This window comes from Magnolia sinica, chromosome 16 (genome assembly GCF_029962835.1).
Source record: "Magnolia sinica isolate HGM2019 chromosome 16, MsV1, whole genome shotgun sequence".
NCBI classification, from domain to species: domain Eukaryota; kingdom Viridiplantae; phylum Streptophyta; class Magnoliopsida; order Magnoliales; family Magnoliaceae; genus Magnolia; species Magnolia sinica.
Genome location: NC_080588.1, coordinates 61,337,975 through 61,354,719, shown reverse-complemented (window position 1 = coordinate 61,354,719; position 16,745 = coordinate 61,337,975). Strand labels below are relative to the sequence as shown.

The 16,745-nt window shown below is 41.6% G+C and overlaps 1 protein-coding gene across 3 annotated transcripts in view; it reads right to left on the bottom strand.

The window, feature by feature from the left end:
• Positions 1-4,681: 4,681 nt before the first annotated feature.
• The window catches only part of LOC131229289 (folylpolyglutamate synthase-like), a 65,980-nt gene continuing 53,916 nt past the window's right edge, over positions 4,682-16,745 (bottom strand). For all 3 annotated transcript variants that reach the window (XM_058225200.1, XM_058225201.1, XM_058225202.1), the window contains 6 exons: positions 16,390-16,548; positions 14,493-14,789; positions 13,896-13,974; positions 12,634-12,783; positions 12,167-12,363; positions 4,682-5,012 (listed from right to left, as the gene is read on the bottom strand). In XM_058225200.1, coding sequence (XP_058081183.1) covers positions 4,953-5,012; positions 12,167-12,363; positions 12,634-12,783; positions 13,896-13,974; positions 14,493-14,789; positions 16,390-16,548 — 942 coding nt within the window. In that variant the 3' untranslated portion in view covers positions 4,682-4,952. The remainder of the gene's footprint in view (positions 5,013-12,166; positions 12,364-12,633; positions 12,784-13,895; positions 13,975-14,492; positions 14,790-16,389; positions 16,549-16,745) is intronic.

Sequence of the window (16,745 nt, the reverse complement as noted above, 5' to 3'; positions counted from 1 at the left end):
GGACATGCCCTACTAAGATGAAGGGACGTGCCAAAACTTACGTCATTACATAACTAGTGGTGACATAACTAGTGTGGGCCACACCACGTGAACTTGAAAGGTTTATGAGACACTTTGAATTGTTTGTTGCAGTGTGCCCTACTAGAGTTTTGGATCAGCCCAAGTTCTGCAATGGACAGCAAACATAAGGCAGCACCCCTAATGCACGGCTTAGATTCCACACACATCAAGTAGAGCTGGGCACCGGACGACTCGACTCATCCTACTCGTTCATACTCGAACCCAGTAGACTTCATCCAATTCAAACTCAAAGCGAGTTGAGTTCGGGTACCCAGTAACTTGACTCAACTCGACCCAAAATTCAATTCGATATTGACTTGACTTGATCTGGAACCTAACTTGTGTGTGTGTGTGTATGGGAAATGGTTTTATGCCGTCCAGCTCATGGGAACTTCCCATGAGTTCGAGTTGTGTGGGCCCCTCCATGATGTGTGTCGAACATTAACACCATACATTTGATGGGTCCCCTTTAAATTATGGGATATCCCAAAAATCAAGCATATATGGAACTCAAGTGGGCCATACCATCTAAAATCATGTGAAGACATGCCTAAAACATATAAAAGCACTTGGTGGGACCCACCTGAAATTTGGATGTGTCTGAAACTTGGTCTGACCCCTCATCCAAGTGGGACACACATAATGGATGGGCTGGACTTGTGAACCACATTTCGATTGGCCCAACAAATGATTATGAATGTTTTAATGGAAGGATAACCCTTCTCAACTTTTGTATGTGGTGTGGCCTATAAGAGTCACAAATTGACTTGAATTTTAAGCCCGAGGCCCACCATGGAATGGTGGATCTGACTAATGGGGTAGATGTTCAACACGCATCATGGTAGGGCCCACACAACTCGACCTCATGGGAAGTTCCCATAAGCTCGATGGCATAGAACATTTTCCCATATATATATATATATATATATAGCCGAGTGCTCAACCACTCACCAGTTCGCACGGAACTTGTGCGAACTATTTTGAGAACTCCAAAATCCGAATGGTCCACATGAAGCAACACCTCATGAAACCCCCTTACCCAATTTTTACTTTGATTCAAAATTTTGGTGGGCCATGAAAAATTGAAACAGTTTCCTCCCTTGATTTGCATTTCTCTGTGCTATGACCCACCATAATTTTACATTATGATGAAAAGTTGTACCTTGTGATTTCATGAGAGTCCGCATTACATGGACCGTTCGGATTAAAATATAGCCCAGATTCGATTTCAGATCTAAGATGTCATATAACTAATGGAAAGGCTGCAATTCCAGTGGGTGCACTTGGGTTTTGAGTTGTGATTTCAACTCGTGGATACCCGCTGCACCCAATCCGAGTTTGTGCCGACTCGACCCAACTTGGTACCTCTAACCGGGTTGGACTCGGTCCGGATTAGTCCATTCCAAGACCCAAGCTCGGATTCGATCAGGCATGTTGGACTTAGTATCAAGTCGGGTCGAGTTCGAGTCAAGTCTATTTTAAAACCAGATCAAGTCGGGTCAACCCTAACTCGGTCCGACTCGACTCGATGCCCAACTCTATCAATGACGGTCTTATATAAGCTTTAATGTATGCAAATTTGCTTGCACACCTTCAATCATAGATTGACAAGTCAAAGGCAGTTTTTTTTTTTTTTTTTACACACGCAGACACACACACCCCCACACACTCACGCCACACGCACACACACCCCACACACGCACACAGTGGGATTTCACCACCGTGGGTACTCGAACCCTTGATCTGGTGTTGAAACTCCATGCAATTGTAGTTGTTGATTGCTGCAACATTGGTGGTTGGATAATTAAGTCAACTTTTACAGGTCCAGTCCTACGACTAATTTGGCCCCTAGAATCACAAGCGTTCAATCAATTCAAGCCAAATATGACTTTGGCACACCTATCCTAATCATGCATGTTGACAGAATATAGACTGTTTGTTGACACATTTGGCCTCGTGTTTGATTGAATTTCAACATTATGATTCATTCCTAAGTATGCAATTATAGTATGATCTGTCCTATTATTGTCTCCAATAGACAAAAGTGACAATACCTGCTGTAATAAGAGATTAATCTGGAAAGGGTGCTATTCATCTCAAAGAGACTGATAATCCATGCCTCACGTAGTGAGTATAATTCTTAGAAATTTCTCTGTTGAAATAGGAGCATAGGAGGAAAGATTGGATAATTTTCATTTTTAACCGTCCAATAAATGTCCACCAATCTAATAGGTAATCAAATAAGCATACATTTTGGTTCATGATACATCATCTTAACTAGGGCTTATAATCTATCTTAACTAGGGCTTATAATCTGGGTAGTTCAGTTTGAATTACTTGTATGCCACGTGTGCAATTTCCAAGTATTCAGAAGTGCCCGTAGATCATCAATCACACTTTGCAGAGTATCAAAACTTTTCTTATCTAAATTTTCCCAGTAAGGTCAACGAATCCCTATTGCAAAGGCTTTTGGTGTGGACCGGAACAAGTGATGATGCTTTTGATCTCCAGGTGGTCTCCCTCCATAGTCGACTTCTGAGGGAGAATCATTTTATACTCTGGCAGCGAACCACGATTCACAGGCACTCAAAAATTACACATTTGGCGTACATTAACTCAAACCAAACCACCCAAATGTGGAATTCACTATAAGCCCCAATCCCAAAAAAAAAACACTAGATTGGTCAGAAAAACCCTAACCTTGACTCGGGGATACTTTAGCAAGCGTTTGCATGGTAAGTTGCTTAAGATAAGTTACTTATTTTATCTTTATTTTCTACTTGTTAAGAAAATATGTATGCTTGTAAACAACATACTTATCAGCTTCTTCTCTTTGGCCTTCCCCATTGCCTCTCTTTAGCAACTGATGAAAAGTAGAAAAGTTAAAAAGATTAATTGAAGTGATTAAATACTAAAGTAGAAAAGTTTTTTTAAAAAATAATAATTGAAGTGATTAAATACTTTTAAGTAAAAAAGTTACCATAACTAATCATAAACCAAACTCGTCTTAAATAAGTTACTTATCTACTGCTGTAATTAGAAAAAGTAACTTATTTGGTGGTATCGCAACGGGCCCTTATATTTCTTCACCACAACGATCCAAACATGGCCCAACCAATAGAGAATTATATAATCAAATAGGTGTAACATATGGCTTATGATCGTGGTTTAAGATGGGTGTGGTTTGGGTGGATCCCCAAATCCACCCAGGTTGGTAGATCTCTAACTGTGGGGCCCACTGTGATGTATTTGCCTTACATCCACACTGTGCATCCATTTTCACAGCTCATTTTAGGGCATGATCCCAAAAATGAAGTATATCCAAATCTTAGGTGGACCATGCCACAGGAAAAAGTCTTGATTGAATGGACGCGTTTGAAAACTTCATGGGGGCCACCGGAATGTTTATTTGCCATCCAACCTCGTGATAAGATCACAAAGACCTAGATGAAGAGACCACGCAAGTATCAGTTTGATCTAAAACTTTTGTGGCCCACAACGAGTTTTTAATGGTCGATTACCACTGTTTCCTGTATTTTAAATCCCTTGAGATTTGGATCTGCTTCATTTTTGGAATCATGCCCTAAAATAAGTTTTCAAAATGGATGGACAGCACGAATCACAGTGGGCCCCATAGTCAGGGATCCAGATCCACTGAAGCTGCGCCGTTTAAGATGTCATCTGAAAACACAATGTATGACCCGATACATGCCTGCTTCGTCAACTACAAAACTATATTGACCTGAAGCTGCTCGATACAAGGTGACACAGGGCACTAAGACCCTGTATCGGCTGTGAACGACAAAACCTGCTGAAACCGATTTTTAATCCTTGTTTATGATACATCTAAACTGGGAGCCATAAATTGGCCAGTTCAATAGAATTACTTGTAACACCAGGTAATTTTTTCGGTGCCTGTATATCGAGTATCAAAGATTCCTCTACATGAAACCGATCATCCGTAGTAGGGTTGCAAATGGCATTGGCCCAAGCATGTCCAATTCAGACCGGTTCACTTAAGGACCCTAGCCAGGCTCAAACCCAACCCTATCTGCAAGCTAGGAAGCGCGGTTCGTCCTAGCCCACTAAGCAAATACCATAAATCATGTGGGGCCCACCATCAATGTGGGTCGTCCATGTTGGCCCATCTTTGATGCGGACCACCTATAGTATGCAACCCATCTTTGATGCAAACCGTCCATCGTGTGGAGCCCACCTTTAATGTGGATGGATGTGAACCTTCCATAATGTGGGGCCCACCTTCAATGTGGATGGTCCATGGGGGCTGTTACGTGACAGATCGATGTAGAGGGGCTTCTTGGAATGGAAATGAGCTCATGGGGAGGGAGGATATTGGAAAATTTCCCTTGACGTTTCCTTAACAACATCTAACATCTAAAAGTTCAGTTTGTAATGAGTGAGTACTGTTCACTCTAAATTCAGATAATAGAAAATCCATTACTCAAAACCAAGTAGAGGAGAATCCAGGCCTCAGAGGAGGAGGATCCTTACCACTATCTAAATATCCCAGTTATCAGAGTTTGGTGTTTCAGTTCTCTGACAGATCCAAGATGGGCACATTCATTTTTGGATTAGTGAAGGTTAGGAGCAGAATCAATCATACTGTTTTAAACCATTCGCGAAATAAGTAGTAAAACATTATACAAAGTTCGAGATTATTAGAATGGAAAGCAAATTCAGACCCCTATATATCTATGACTCACAACAAGATGCCATTATTAATTCAGGCAGACAATAAATGGAACATTGGCACCAAAAACAATGTGGCAATAACTCAGTAAATGCAATGAAAATGATTTTGTTTTGGGAATCCTCAGTAAACTTCAAACCCATGAGATTGGATGGGTAAGAAAACCTGAATTGTAAATGCATCACCTTCTCAAAAGCTTCAATACATCGCCAACTAGATGCAAGGATCCAGTCACAAGAACCTGTGATTCCATGGGACGCGTAAGATTCTATTCTGCAACTAAACAATAATTAAAAAATTATATATTATTTTTTCAGTTGCCATGAACATCAGCCACTGATATCTCCAAAGCAAAAGGGAACCATTGCCTGATCAGTTTCAGGTGTCCAGTGGTTTCTAGGTATTGCCTGCACCGAAAGTTGAATGCCAAGATGTTTTATTTTTTATTTTCTGAAGGATGAAAATTTTATTAAGAAACAGCAAAAAACTATACAGGAAAACAAAAAGGGAAGGAGACAATGCCCGCAAAGCGAAAAAACGAAAAGCTGTAAACACTACATCTCATTCCACTTGGACAACAACAAAACAGCCACGATCAACACCGCCTGAAGAGACGTAGAATGATTCTGAAATCACCGCCGATTCCTTTCACCCCATAAAGCCTACCAAATTGCTGGGAGGGTAAGATGCCATTTAGAGCAAAAAAGCTTCCCACCACCTCCCCCATGCCAAGCCCAGCGAAGGTCCCAGACCAACCTTGGCATCACCCAAGCCACTCTGAATATGGCCAAGTGGTCCCAAACCTCTTAAGCAAACGGACACAAAATGAAGAGGTGATCCACCGATTCAGCATCTCAGTTGCACGTACAACACATATTAGGGATCATCATAGATCTCTTCTGTAAGTTATCAATCATCAAAACCTTCTTTCTCCCCACTAACCATTTGAAGGCAGCTACTTTGGTGGGCATGCAATAAAACCAAAAATGAAAGGTGTGTTGCTCCTGATGTACCATAACTTCAGGCTGAAACATTTTATAGGACTTTACTGAGAACGGGCCTGAACTGTGCATCTTCCACACCAACGAGTCAGGACCTCCCTGTAGGAAGACGAACTGAAGACGGCCAGACAAATAAGCAAAATCAGCTACCTTGTCATCAGTTAAGTTCCTCCTATAGGGAGGGGCCCAAACAACCAACGAGCCACTTTGAGGGAAACAATCCGCCGCCACCAAATCAGAAGAAGGTGCAAGACCCGCCAGCGCACGAAAATCAGACCATAGCAGACGATCACTGCATGAGCAATCCTCCCAAAACTGAATTCTAGCCCCATCCCCTACCAAGAACAACACACCTTGCCAGAAAATATCTCTAAGCTTCATGATTGACTTCCAAATATAAGAGGCTCTATAAAGAGAGGACCTCTTTGTTTCCCACCCCCCATTGAGAGTGCCATACTTGTTTGAGATGATTCCATTCCACATGCAACCTCCTTCTGTACCATATCTCCATAGCCATTTATCAAGAAGAACTCCACCTTGAGTGACCGGTTTACATACCTCCTCCCGCTTCAAAAGATGAAACTTGAAGCCTTCATCAGAACCCCTCCAAGGGAAGTCTCTTTTACTTTTTCCAACCTGGCTAACATGGCTTGCAGACATCTGAAGATGGACATAAATTAGAGCAGCATGTTTGAAAAAGCTGCCTTAATCGAAGTAATGTGACCACCAAGAGCTAGAAACCGGCTTCTCCATTTTGAAACTTTGTTCTCATCCCATAAATGGATCGCCGGTCTCCCAATACATAGCGGAAGGCCCAAATAGGAGATGGGCAAAGAGCCTTCCTTGTAGCTGAAGGACAATGCTAATTGAGAAGGCTCCTTCGACAAGTGGATTCCCAATATTTCACTCTTCCTCACATTAATCTTCAAACCGGAAACCGCTTCAAAACAAATCACCACTTTCCTCACGTCTTCAACCTTAACTAGGTTTGCCTCACAAAAGACTAGCATGCCATCTGCAAATTTAATATGAGAAAAGGATCCATCATATTCCCCACCTTAAAACCACTCAATAGATCGACTTCTTGACCTTTGGCTAGCATGCAACTGAGAGCCTCTGCAATAACTAGGAAGAGGTAAGGGGACAAGGGATCTCCTTGCCTGAGACCCCTAGAAGCTTTGAAAAAGCCTTTAGAAGGTCCGTTGACAAGAACCGAGAAGGAAGGAGATCCCATGCAAGTACGAATCCAATTTCTCCATTTGGCTCCACAAACCAACCTACCCAACATGTAATCCAAGAAATCCCACTCAACGTGATTGTAAGCCTTCTCCACATCCAACTTACACATCACCCTTGCCTTTTTTTTTTTTCTTCCTTTTGTTTTTTTGAACCAAGAATTGATACACTCATGAGCGATTAGGGCCATGTCCAAAATCTGCCTACCTTCTACAAAGGCCCCTTGGTTGGGAGAGATTACACTTCCCACCACCTTCTTAAATCTCGTCGCTAGGATTTTGGCAAGAATTTTATATGAACTTCCTATGAGGCTAATCGGGTGGAAGTCCTTGAGCTCTTTTGCACCCTCCACCTTAGTAATAAGCGCGATAAAAGATACACCTAACTCCACCGGAAAACGACCATCCGTAAAAAACTCTAGGAAATCTAACAAATCCCTTTTAACTATCCCAAAAGACCTGGAAAAAGGCAACAGGACACCCGTCAGGACTGGGGGACTTGTCCCTCCCCAAACTCTCGACACCTTCCTTGACCTCATTTTCTAATATAAGCTTTTCTAAGAAACTCGTATCTTCCTTAGAAATTCTCTCAAAATGAAGATGATCTAGCCTCAGCCAAGACCAATGATCCAAAGAAAAAGCTGGCGATAAGACAACAATTGCCTCGTAAATATCGTCCTTCTTCTTTAACGTATTGCCTTCAACCACTAGCCATGAAATTTGATTGCAACTTGCTATTGTTGAGGCAACAATGTGAAAAAATCTCTTATTTTTTTGTTACCTTCTTTCAGCCACAAAGCCTGTGACAGCTGCCTCCACTTCATTTTCCTCCTCTTTAAGGAACTTAAAGAGTACTCCGCTTCCAACTTCCCACGACTAACAATGTCCTTTAAAGAAGCCTCTCCCCCTTCCTCGTTGATATCTATCGAGTGGATTTGTTCAAGAATACTAGTAGCAATGTCTTATCTAGCCCCAAAAACCTCCCTATTCCACTCCTTTAGTTTCCCTTTGAAAAGCTTCAACTTCTTGTGCAACTTGAAACCCGTTGCGCCGTCCACATTGAAGGAACTCCACCACCCCAAGACTAGATCCTTGAACCCCTCAGCCTCCAGCCACATCAATTCAAACCGAAAGGGTTTTGGACCCTAGCTCTCAATTAAAGCATGCAACACTATAGGTCTGTGATCTCACGTGGTCCTTAGAAGACCCTGAATCTGGACCATTGGGAATTTTGAGATCCAATCTACAGACGCTAAAAACCTATCGAGGCGAGACATCATTAGGGAATTATAGGCATTCGACTAGGTGAATTTAGCCCCTAACATGGGGATATCAACTAGCTCAAAATGTTGAATCCATGAAGAGAATTCATGCATGCTTTTAGAGATGCGCGTGTCGTGGGTCTTCTCAAAATTGAATCGAACATTAAAGTCCCCCACCATGCACCAAGGGCCTGACCACCTTACAGGAAAAGATTTCAACTCGTCCCGGAAAGCATTTCTTGTATTTGCTCTGCAGGGGCCATACACAATAGGAAAAAGCCATTTAAAGTCGGAAGAAATTTCAACTAAAACCATCGAGACCGAGTATCATCACACCGGCTATCCTCCTTCCTCAAAAAACTGGAGTTCCAAACCACCACGATACACCTTAAAGAACCAACCGCATCCAAAGAAAAATAATCTTTTGAATTTTGTCCCAAACCGACTCCAGGTCTGTACTACTGAAGGAAGAGATCTTAGTTTCTAAAAGACTGATTATTTGAGCCTTCAATTTCTTACACATGGCTCTTAGTTAAAACCTTTTCCCTCGATCCCCCAAACCCTTCACATTCCAGTTGAGAATCTTCATTAAGACACCGACCTTGCCCTTCTCCCCCTGATCATCCCTGCTGGTTTGCTACTCGTGTCGTAATTAACAGAGCTTTCAAGTCTCAGAAGCTCCCACTGCCCTCTAGGAGTTCGTCTTGAAGCCTGGTTCAGAATAGCATTGCCCCTCCGCTCTATGTATTGGAATAAGGCTACCGCATCATCATCCCTTGAAAAGACATACCCAACTTTCTCCCTACTCGGTTAATGATGTCCTTGGTCCAATCCAAATCCTCTGCCCACATGGGGTTTTCCTTCGAGAAGCCTTCTGGAGCCACAACTTAATGAGTTGTTGTTGATTCTTCATACAAGATGCTCTCTATTCACCCTGTCGTCGCTTCAAGTGGAGTGACTAACATCTCATCCATCTCAACCCTCTCCACCACCTCTCCCCCTACCGCAAGAGAAAGCACTAACAAACTGGTATCGCTTTGGAATCTTGAAGCAAGAGAATCTTCCACATCGACTGGAGATGAATCCAGAAGGAGAATAAGAGGATTTGGACTCTAAGGAATCCGGAAGGAGAATAAGAGGATCCTCCTCCACTACTGCAATCACCAACAACTAAAGAAGGAGCTATTGAATCTCGTCAGAAAAGAATAGCCCTCAGGCCCCCTCTAAAATAAGAGCATAGAGATTTAGAAATGGGGGCTAATAGCCTAGATCGGGGCCCAAAACATGTGCGAGGAGAGGACCACGTGTGAATAAAGTGGGTTGCGTCAGCACGAGCACACGAGTGGTCAACGGGGATGAAACGATAGCCTCGACCGATGAGAGGCGACGCATGGATGAAGAAACTGTCTTTGCATCCACATGTCGAAATCGCCTCAAACGCGAAGGAGACCCCACCGCTTGTCGCTAAGGGAGCCTATCTAAAATCGGCTCAAGTCTGCTCTAGCACCCGACTTGGCTCCGAAGCAAGAAATTGGGCCAAAACTACGAGAGGAATCCCAGACTTGGGCAAGACAAGAGCACGTCTGAAGTTCCATCGAAGGCTCGAACAAAAGGCCAACACGTGAGGCCAAAAACTCGTGCAAGGCTTCTCCCACATCCACACAAGGGGGAGATGAAGCACCGACCCTTCTCGGAGCTCCGGCAGGATACCCAACTAAGATGGAGGAGAGGAAGCCACGTGGCCACCTACCTCATGTGTCAACTCCAGACGCGAACACTGAGCAGGTGGATAAATTCGGGACTAAAGTTCCGTCTTCTCGAAATGCAAGTCGGTTAGCCGTTATTGCATTGCCACTTCCCGATGCTTCTAGGCTTCGCCCCGTCTACCCAGGACTCCCCATTCTACCTCATCTTCCACCCTAACTGAGAGGAGAATCTCTCCCACTGAGAGAGGAATCGAATCCGACACTGATGTGGCTTTACGTATGCTAATGCACAAACGGGCAACACTTATGTCCCTGCCAACTTCCGACGCTTTGTCGATAACTAAAACTTTTCTGATACACTCCCCCAAGGCCATAAACACTTCCTTACCCCAAAACAGAAACTAGGTTTTTTCACCCCCGAGGAAGGAACCTTCCTCCCATTTCTGAATATAAACAATGGGGCCGTCATTGAACATCACCTCGGCCATGAACATCTAATCAATGTTAGTTCCCGACTGCATTGAGATCTAAACCTCACAGGCTAAGATGGGTTTGAGCCTATAGTCACAGTCCTCCAATCTACAACATGCTCTTAGCCAGACCCTTAACCAAGAAGGAAGAGCCCCTTCCCTGGTTTCGACAACCATCAACCACTGAAAGGACAAGCGAACACCCTCCACCATTGCCAGATCTACACACTTCTGGTTCTGTTGCCGAATGCTTCCTCCAAACCTTGCTTTCCTCAGTGATGGGAGCGACGACTGCCTTGCCACCTTCCATCCCCTTCTCCACCTGGAGGAAAGATTCCTTCCCCGATAGAGCCTCCTTGAAGGATCGAAGCATCTCCCTCCCTACTGCCCCCTTCGTAGGTCCCTTGATGGCCAAATCGACTCCTTCCTTCCCCCAGTCACAACCTTTGTCGTCTCCCAAGGCCCCATGCTCTACTCTGGCTTTCTCGTTACCTCCCTTCCTTGCTAGCTTAGCTCTATCCTCCATGTTTGCTATCTCAGGGCCATACCTAGCTTTTTGCACAACCATCCTTCTCCCTGTAAAACTCTCACCATTGAGAACCTTTACTTCTTCTTCCAGCTCCTCTATCCTCATTCTAAAAAATGCAAACCCTCTAAGAGCCCCTATGTCGCGGCATCTAGGTATGACCACCTCCAAAACCTCGCCTACTCTCCCAAAAACCCTCGAAAAGTTGATAGGGAGCCATCTTGCTAGGTACCTTGAAACGAAGAGCGTCAGGGCTACTCAGAAAAGGCTCTACTTCTACACGTGCAGTGGAGTCCTTTTCCCCCTTTTTCCTTTCTACATATGTCCACTCACCTTCATTCCCGTGATTGGCTGTCATAGACTCCAATTTGACAACCCCCTTTTCCTTTGTCTGTCTCCCTGCAGCCAGGTTTCCCCTTCTTCACCACACCCAACTTGATGATGCTCGTATCCTAGCTCTGGAACTATTCCAACCTTGCGCACCGATGCCACTTGATCCAAAATGACCTATGTTACTGCTGCCCTGACGTCCAAACGATCTACTTCTTGACGACCTTCGTTCTAGCATTATAATGACTCAACCTTCCAAGAATTGTGCCATATCATCCCTATTTAGTTCTTTGAGAAAGTTGTGTACCACCATGATCAGTTTTCAAAGTTAAGAAAGACTCGGCTTTATAAAATTTTCTGGTGGTAAAGCTACAGATAAGAAGATCAGAACATGGCTCAAACCAAAAAGTGGGTAGGCCAAACATTGTTACCATGTTAGTGTATCTGGAAACAAAGCAGAATTGAATAGGGAACCTATAGTTCGACTGAGAGGAAATGACTGAATTTTGATGACATTTTTCGAGCATTCATAATGAGGAAGTAACCCTGAAATTGCCGTAGCGTGTCTTCCAATTCTAACATGGAAGTGATGTAACTGTGATAAGGCCTGGTCCCTTTATATGGATGTCAAGGAAGCTAGCTACAATTTTGACACTAACACTTTATTGAACTAACTGTTGCAATTCAATTCACAGATTGTAACCAAACACACTGTTAACAAGTGGATTAGCTCATTCACTTACCGAGATATGGCCTTAGATAGGATTCATTGGCAAAACAAGATTCACAAGGTCGACACCAAATAGCAGGGACAAGGCTATGATAATGATGATGATGAGAATACAGTTCAAGAGAATGGTTTTACCTGAAGTCTGATAGAAGGGTTTTCCTTAACACAGTCCCTTAACAATTTTATTGTTGATGGCAAGGAAGGGATAACTGCACTGCAGGTGAACTGTTTGTTCACGGGATTACACTTGTGATAAGGATCTCCATAAAGAAACCCAGAAGATGGCAATGTCTCTGGATTATCAAAATTGGAGCTCTCTTCAGATATAGCACCTGAAAGTTGAACCAGTTAGATAACAGCTATCTGATAATCACTCATGTTTTATTGGACAGCGGTACTATGAACAATCTCATATTCATGGTTCCTGTTTGTTTTCAAGCAACCAAAACTGGGAGAAAAAAAGAAGAAGAAGAAGAAGAAGAAGAACTCGAACTCATTCTGAATACTTACAAGTTCCATTTGAAAATTTCCAAAGCCTAGTAGAAGCCAAAGTGAAAATTGAGCAGAACTTGCAAATGATGGAAAAAAGAAAAACAAAAAACCTTTTCCATGGATTATCTTTTCCCAAGTTCTTTGGAGGGTGGATTGCCATGACAAGTCCTTAGTGGTCTCTAAAGCTATAGATGCAGCAGAATCAACTTTATGGTACGTCGATATGCTCGGGACGAAAAGGGCTTTTGAGAAGTGGACACCTGGCCAAGTCAATACCAATTCAGGTTCATGTTAGCTTTCAAGAGAGAGATATCATGCATGCAGGCATCACATCAGACACCAAATTTTAGATGTGCTCGTTCAAAAGAAATTGAATATGTGATAACCTTCTAAAAATATTCAACACTATTTGGTCTTTTTAAAAGGAGATTTCTGTGGGCAACTACACCTTTCTTGAACTCAGAAACAACTACTCCTTTCTCGAACTCAGAAAATAGGGATTCTGACAACGACCAATACATCATGGTCACCACAGATACTTGAGAAACAGAGGATTCTAAAACTTCCAGAGAGCACCATTTATTCAAGATCAGGATTATGGTTCTCCTTAAAGAAGCAACATTATTAAAACCATTTGAGGACAACAACCATTGCATTTTGTCCATCATGGAAATCCAAAGCCAAAATTTTATCATGTCCAAAATATTAATGAAGAACAGTAAGGTTTTCTCCAAAACTAATAATTATTCTCGTTATACCAACAGGCTTTCGGATGTTCATCTCATCACAGGTGAGGCGCAATACAAACAACTTGGAAAGATTCAAATAATCTGGTCATTTAGGAAGTATACATCACATAATCTAAACTAAAATTCCTTGAGACATTATAATAGTAACAACAGTAATAGTGGTAATAGTAATAATAATTCCTCATTGATTGTAATCAACCTATGTAATAGTCCATTACATTGTGCCTATGGGAGTTTTGTGCTCTTTGCTGGTCCCCAGCCCGTATAAAGGAGGGTTGCATTAGGTTGGCAGCCGGCATCAAACTTTTTTTTACACACTCACACACACCGCATGGGAACTCGAACATATGACTTCAGCGTTGAAACTCACAGTCTACCAATGAGCCATGACTAGGGACCCAACATAAGCCGGCATCAAACTAATGAAATAACTTCCAATATGAATCCAAAGAACATAACAACAACAATAACAATTTGGAGAGAGTAATACAAATAGCAACAACAATTACATTTCAGCATATGAGACGAATTATAACCAATTGGAGAGAAAGTAACACTTCAATGAAGAAATCCCACCGCAGGTAGACATGAAATGAATAATTCTGTGCCTTGAGAAAGCATACCTGATGAAGCACAGGTGTTGACAAGCCGTGGAAGCAAAAGCAGAGGGTCTCTCACCTCCATGCAATTAAACAAAAGAATCTACAAACGCAGCTCATTAGACTACAATTTTTTTTTAAAAATCAGTAATCTAAATACAATCAATTGAAATAAAATCACAAAAATAGATAGAAGATGGAGTGTGTAGTATCTTAGTTATCAAGGACTCCATCTCCAAACACACATCTAGACCCTTTATCCATTGACACTTGCCGCGGATTGGACGTACCCCAAAAATCACCCAGTTGGGTGATCCTAACCACTGATGGTTGAGGATTTTTGAGGATTACATATGAATATTTACTGAAATCTCAACCAACAGTCAACATTCAATGGTAGAACATCCACCAAACGGCAGCTAGGATCATCTGACAGTGTGATATTTGGCATACGACCAGTCCATTCTCAACAAATGAATGGTCCAGACCACATATTTATGCCACATGCATGGACATGTGGTGCTTGATAACAACTAACATATTAGCATTTTCCACTGGATCCATTCCATGAGTTAAAACATCAATATGTGGTAAGCGCGGGGTGGACATTAAGGACCTCACCTGCTTTGAAATTTTGTTAGACCGATCAAAATTCTTATCGTCATGTTCCGTCATGCCATTCTTGGAAGAATGTACGTCTTCTTTTACAGCATTGGAGAACCATCTCGCGCAAACTTCCATACTTTCTGGACTGTGAGCTCCATCCAAGTAAAAGATCAGATCACCTGAAGAAGTCTCATTCACTTCAGACTCGTAAGATTTCACCGAGATGTCATAGACAACCTGAGCCCGTCCAGGAAGATTTGCAGTGGAAAGACCTTTAAGAAATGCCTCTGGCAGATCTGATTCCTGGTTTTCCTGTTTTGAAATCTTCATAAGTCAGACGGTAGAAGTATCTGATACCACAACCAAAAGATTCATAAGACCACAAATAACTTCCTGGAAAAGAAGCATCAACAAATGTAAACTTCAACTTTGTTATGTCAAAAAACTACCGTAAAATTAATGGTCTTTTGGAAACATAAAATCTAGAGTGTAAGCTAATTGTGTAATAGTTTGGTCCTTGGACCAGAAATATCTTAGAAAGTCATAATTCATAGTTCAAAGATATTTCATACAAAAGAAAAACATGCATTTACTTGCAGCTAGTTCTTTGAAAAAAAAAAATGAAAAAAGAAAAAAAGAAAAAGAAGGATGTCCTTTATTTGATCAAAGCACAACAAAAGATTGAAATCAATGGGTCTTCCTATCATTTAAATTTCATTGATTGCTTAATAGTGAAAATGATCAAGGAGAATAGCAGTTGGAGTAATCACTGACTTCTCAATGTAACAAAATCCACAAATCATTAAACATCAAGAAATTGGTAATGATCAGCACATCACTCATGAGTAAAAAAAAAAACTTTTAAATTAAATGCCCATATCCTTTATTCTTCAACTCTGTCCTGCATTGGGACTATTCTGGTCAATAACTTGTTGGTTAGTCTATAAATGTATTTAATGATGGTTGACAGAACCCATTGTTCATACAATACAATGGCAACAATTCCATCTGTTGGTATGGAAGGGCCAGCATAATGTAAAGAGTACGGTTTTTTGCTGATTTGAGGTAGGTGGTCATTGAGATCTGTTGTACCTGGATCCTTCAAATCAGTGAAGATTTCCACATCAGATATGACACACCATAGGCACAGGTACGACTATGGGATCAATGTTGGACATCGTTCAGCAGTACATAAGAATTAATCTAAAAAAGTAGAAAGGTTGGAAAACATCGATAAATTAATAAGAATATGTTGAGAGTGTTTAACAACAGAAATACTAAAATACAAACTATGCATCCACCATGTGTCGCATATATTTATATTGCAAAGTGGCAATCACCCTCGGGTGGCAAGTTATTTGCATAGAGATGAAGACCAATGTTTCCTAGGTCTATGATCATTTCGATAGAGATGAAGACTTATGTTCCAAGGTATGGTCATGAGAGACAGCAGTTACCTTGATGTGGCTATTGAAGAAACTAAAGTTAATTTTGTTGTGGTCATGACCAACAGCGGAGCTCTTGATGCAGCTATAGAGTAAACTAAAGCCAATTTTGGTTTTTCTTTTCTTTTTATCGAAAATAAAAGCTAATTTTGTTAGCTCCTTTTCCACCCAAAATTTCATTAGTGGCTATTGCATTTTTTGGTCTCTATGGCTACATCCCAATTATTTCTTGAGTACTAAGATCATTTGTCTTTTACTGATCATTAGGCTTCTATGGATCATTCATATTTTGACTATATATTTTTTGCTCATCTTTTGTTGACTAAGTTCTTTAGACGTCCATGCTTCTAGTAAAAAAAATTCGGGTATGAAGATGGCTTTATGTAATCCATAAGTAACAATATCATTTTACTCCATATAAGGCAGAAACAAATTATTATTTGGGGGTCAACGATATCTGAACTGACATTTCGAAAGAGAACCTTGGAGTGGCCAGTCTGTTGAAGCCAACATCTACAAAGAGCAATAGCAAGGCCAGCATTTATGAACTGGTGATCACCAGCCATGCCGAGCTCCAATCCACCCAACTTACCTCGATCTAGCGGTGACGCTACTTTTAGTGGAATCTGCAATCGGTAAGAAATATTAGATGATAACATTAGCAATCATTCAGACATGTAGAGGGGAAGGAAATAGAAAGAAATCGTGGAAGTTAAACTAAAATTTGGCAGTTCTAAGATGCTCCATTTCATGCTAAACAAGTTCCCAGGATTTGCACTTGGCAGGGGAAAAAAAAAAGGAAAGGAAAATGGCAATGTAGATG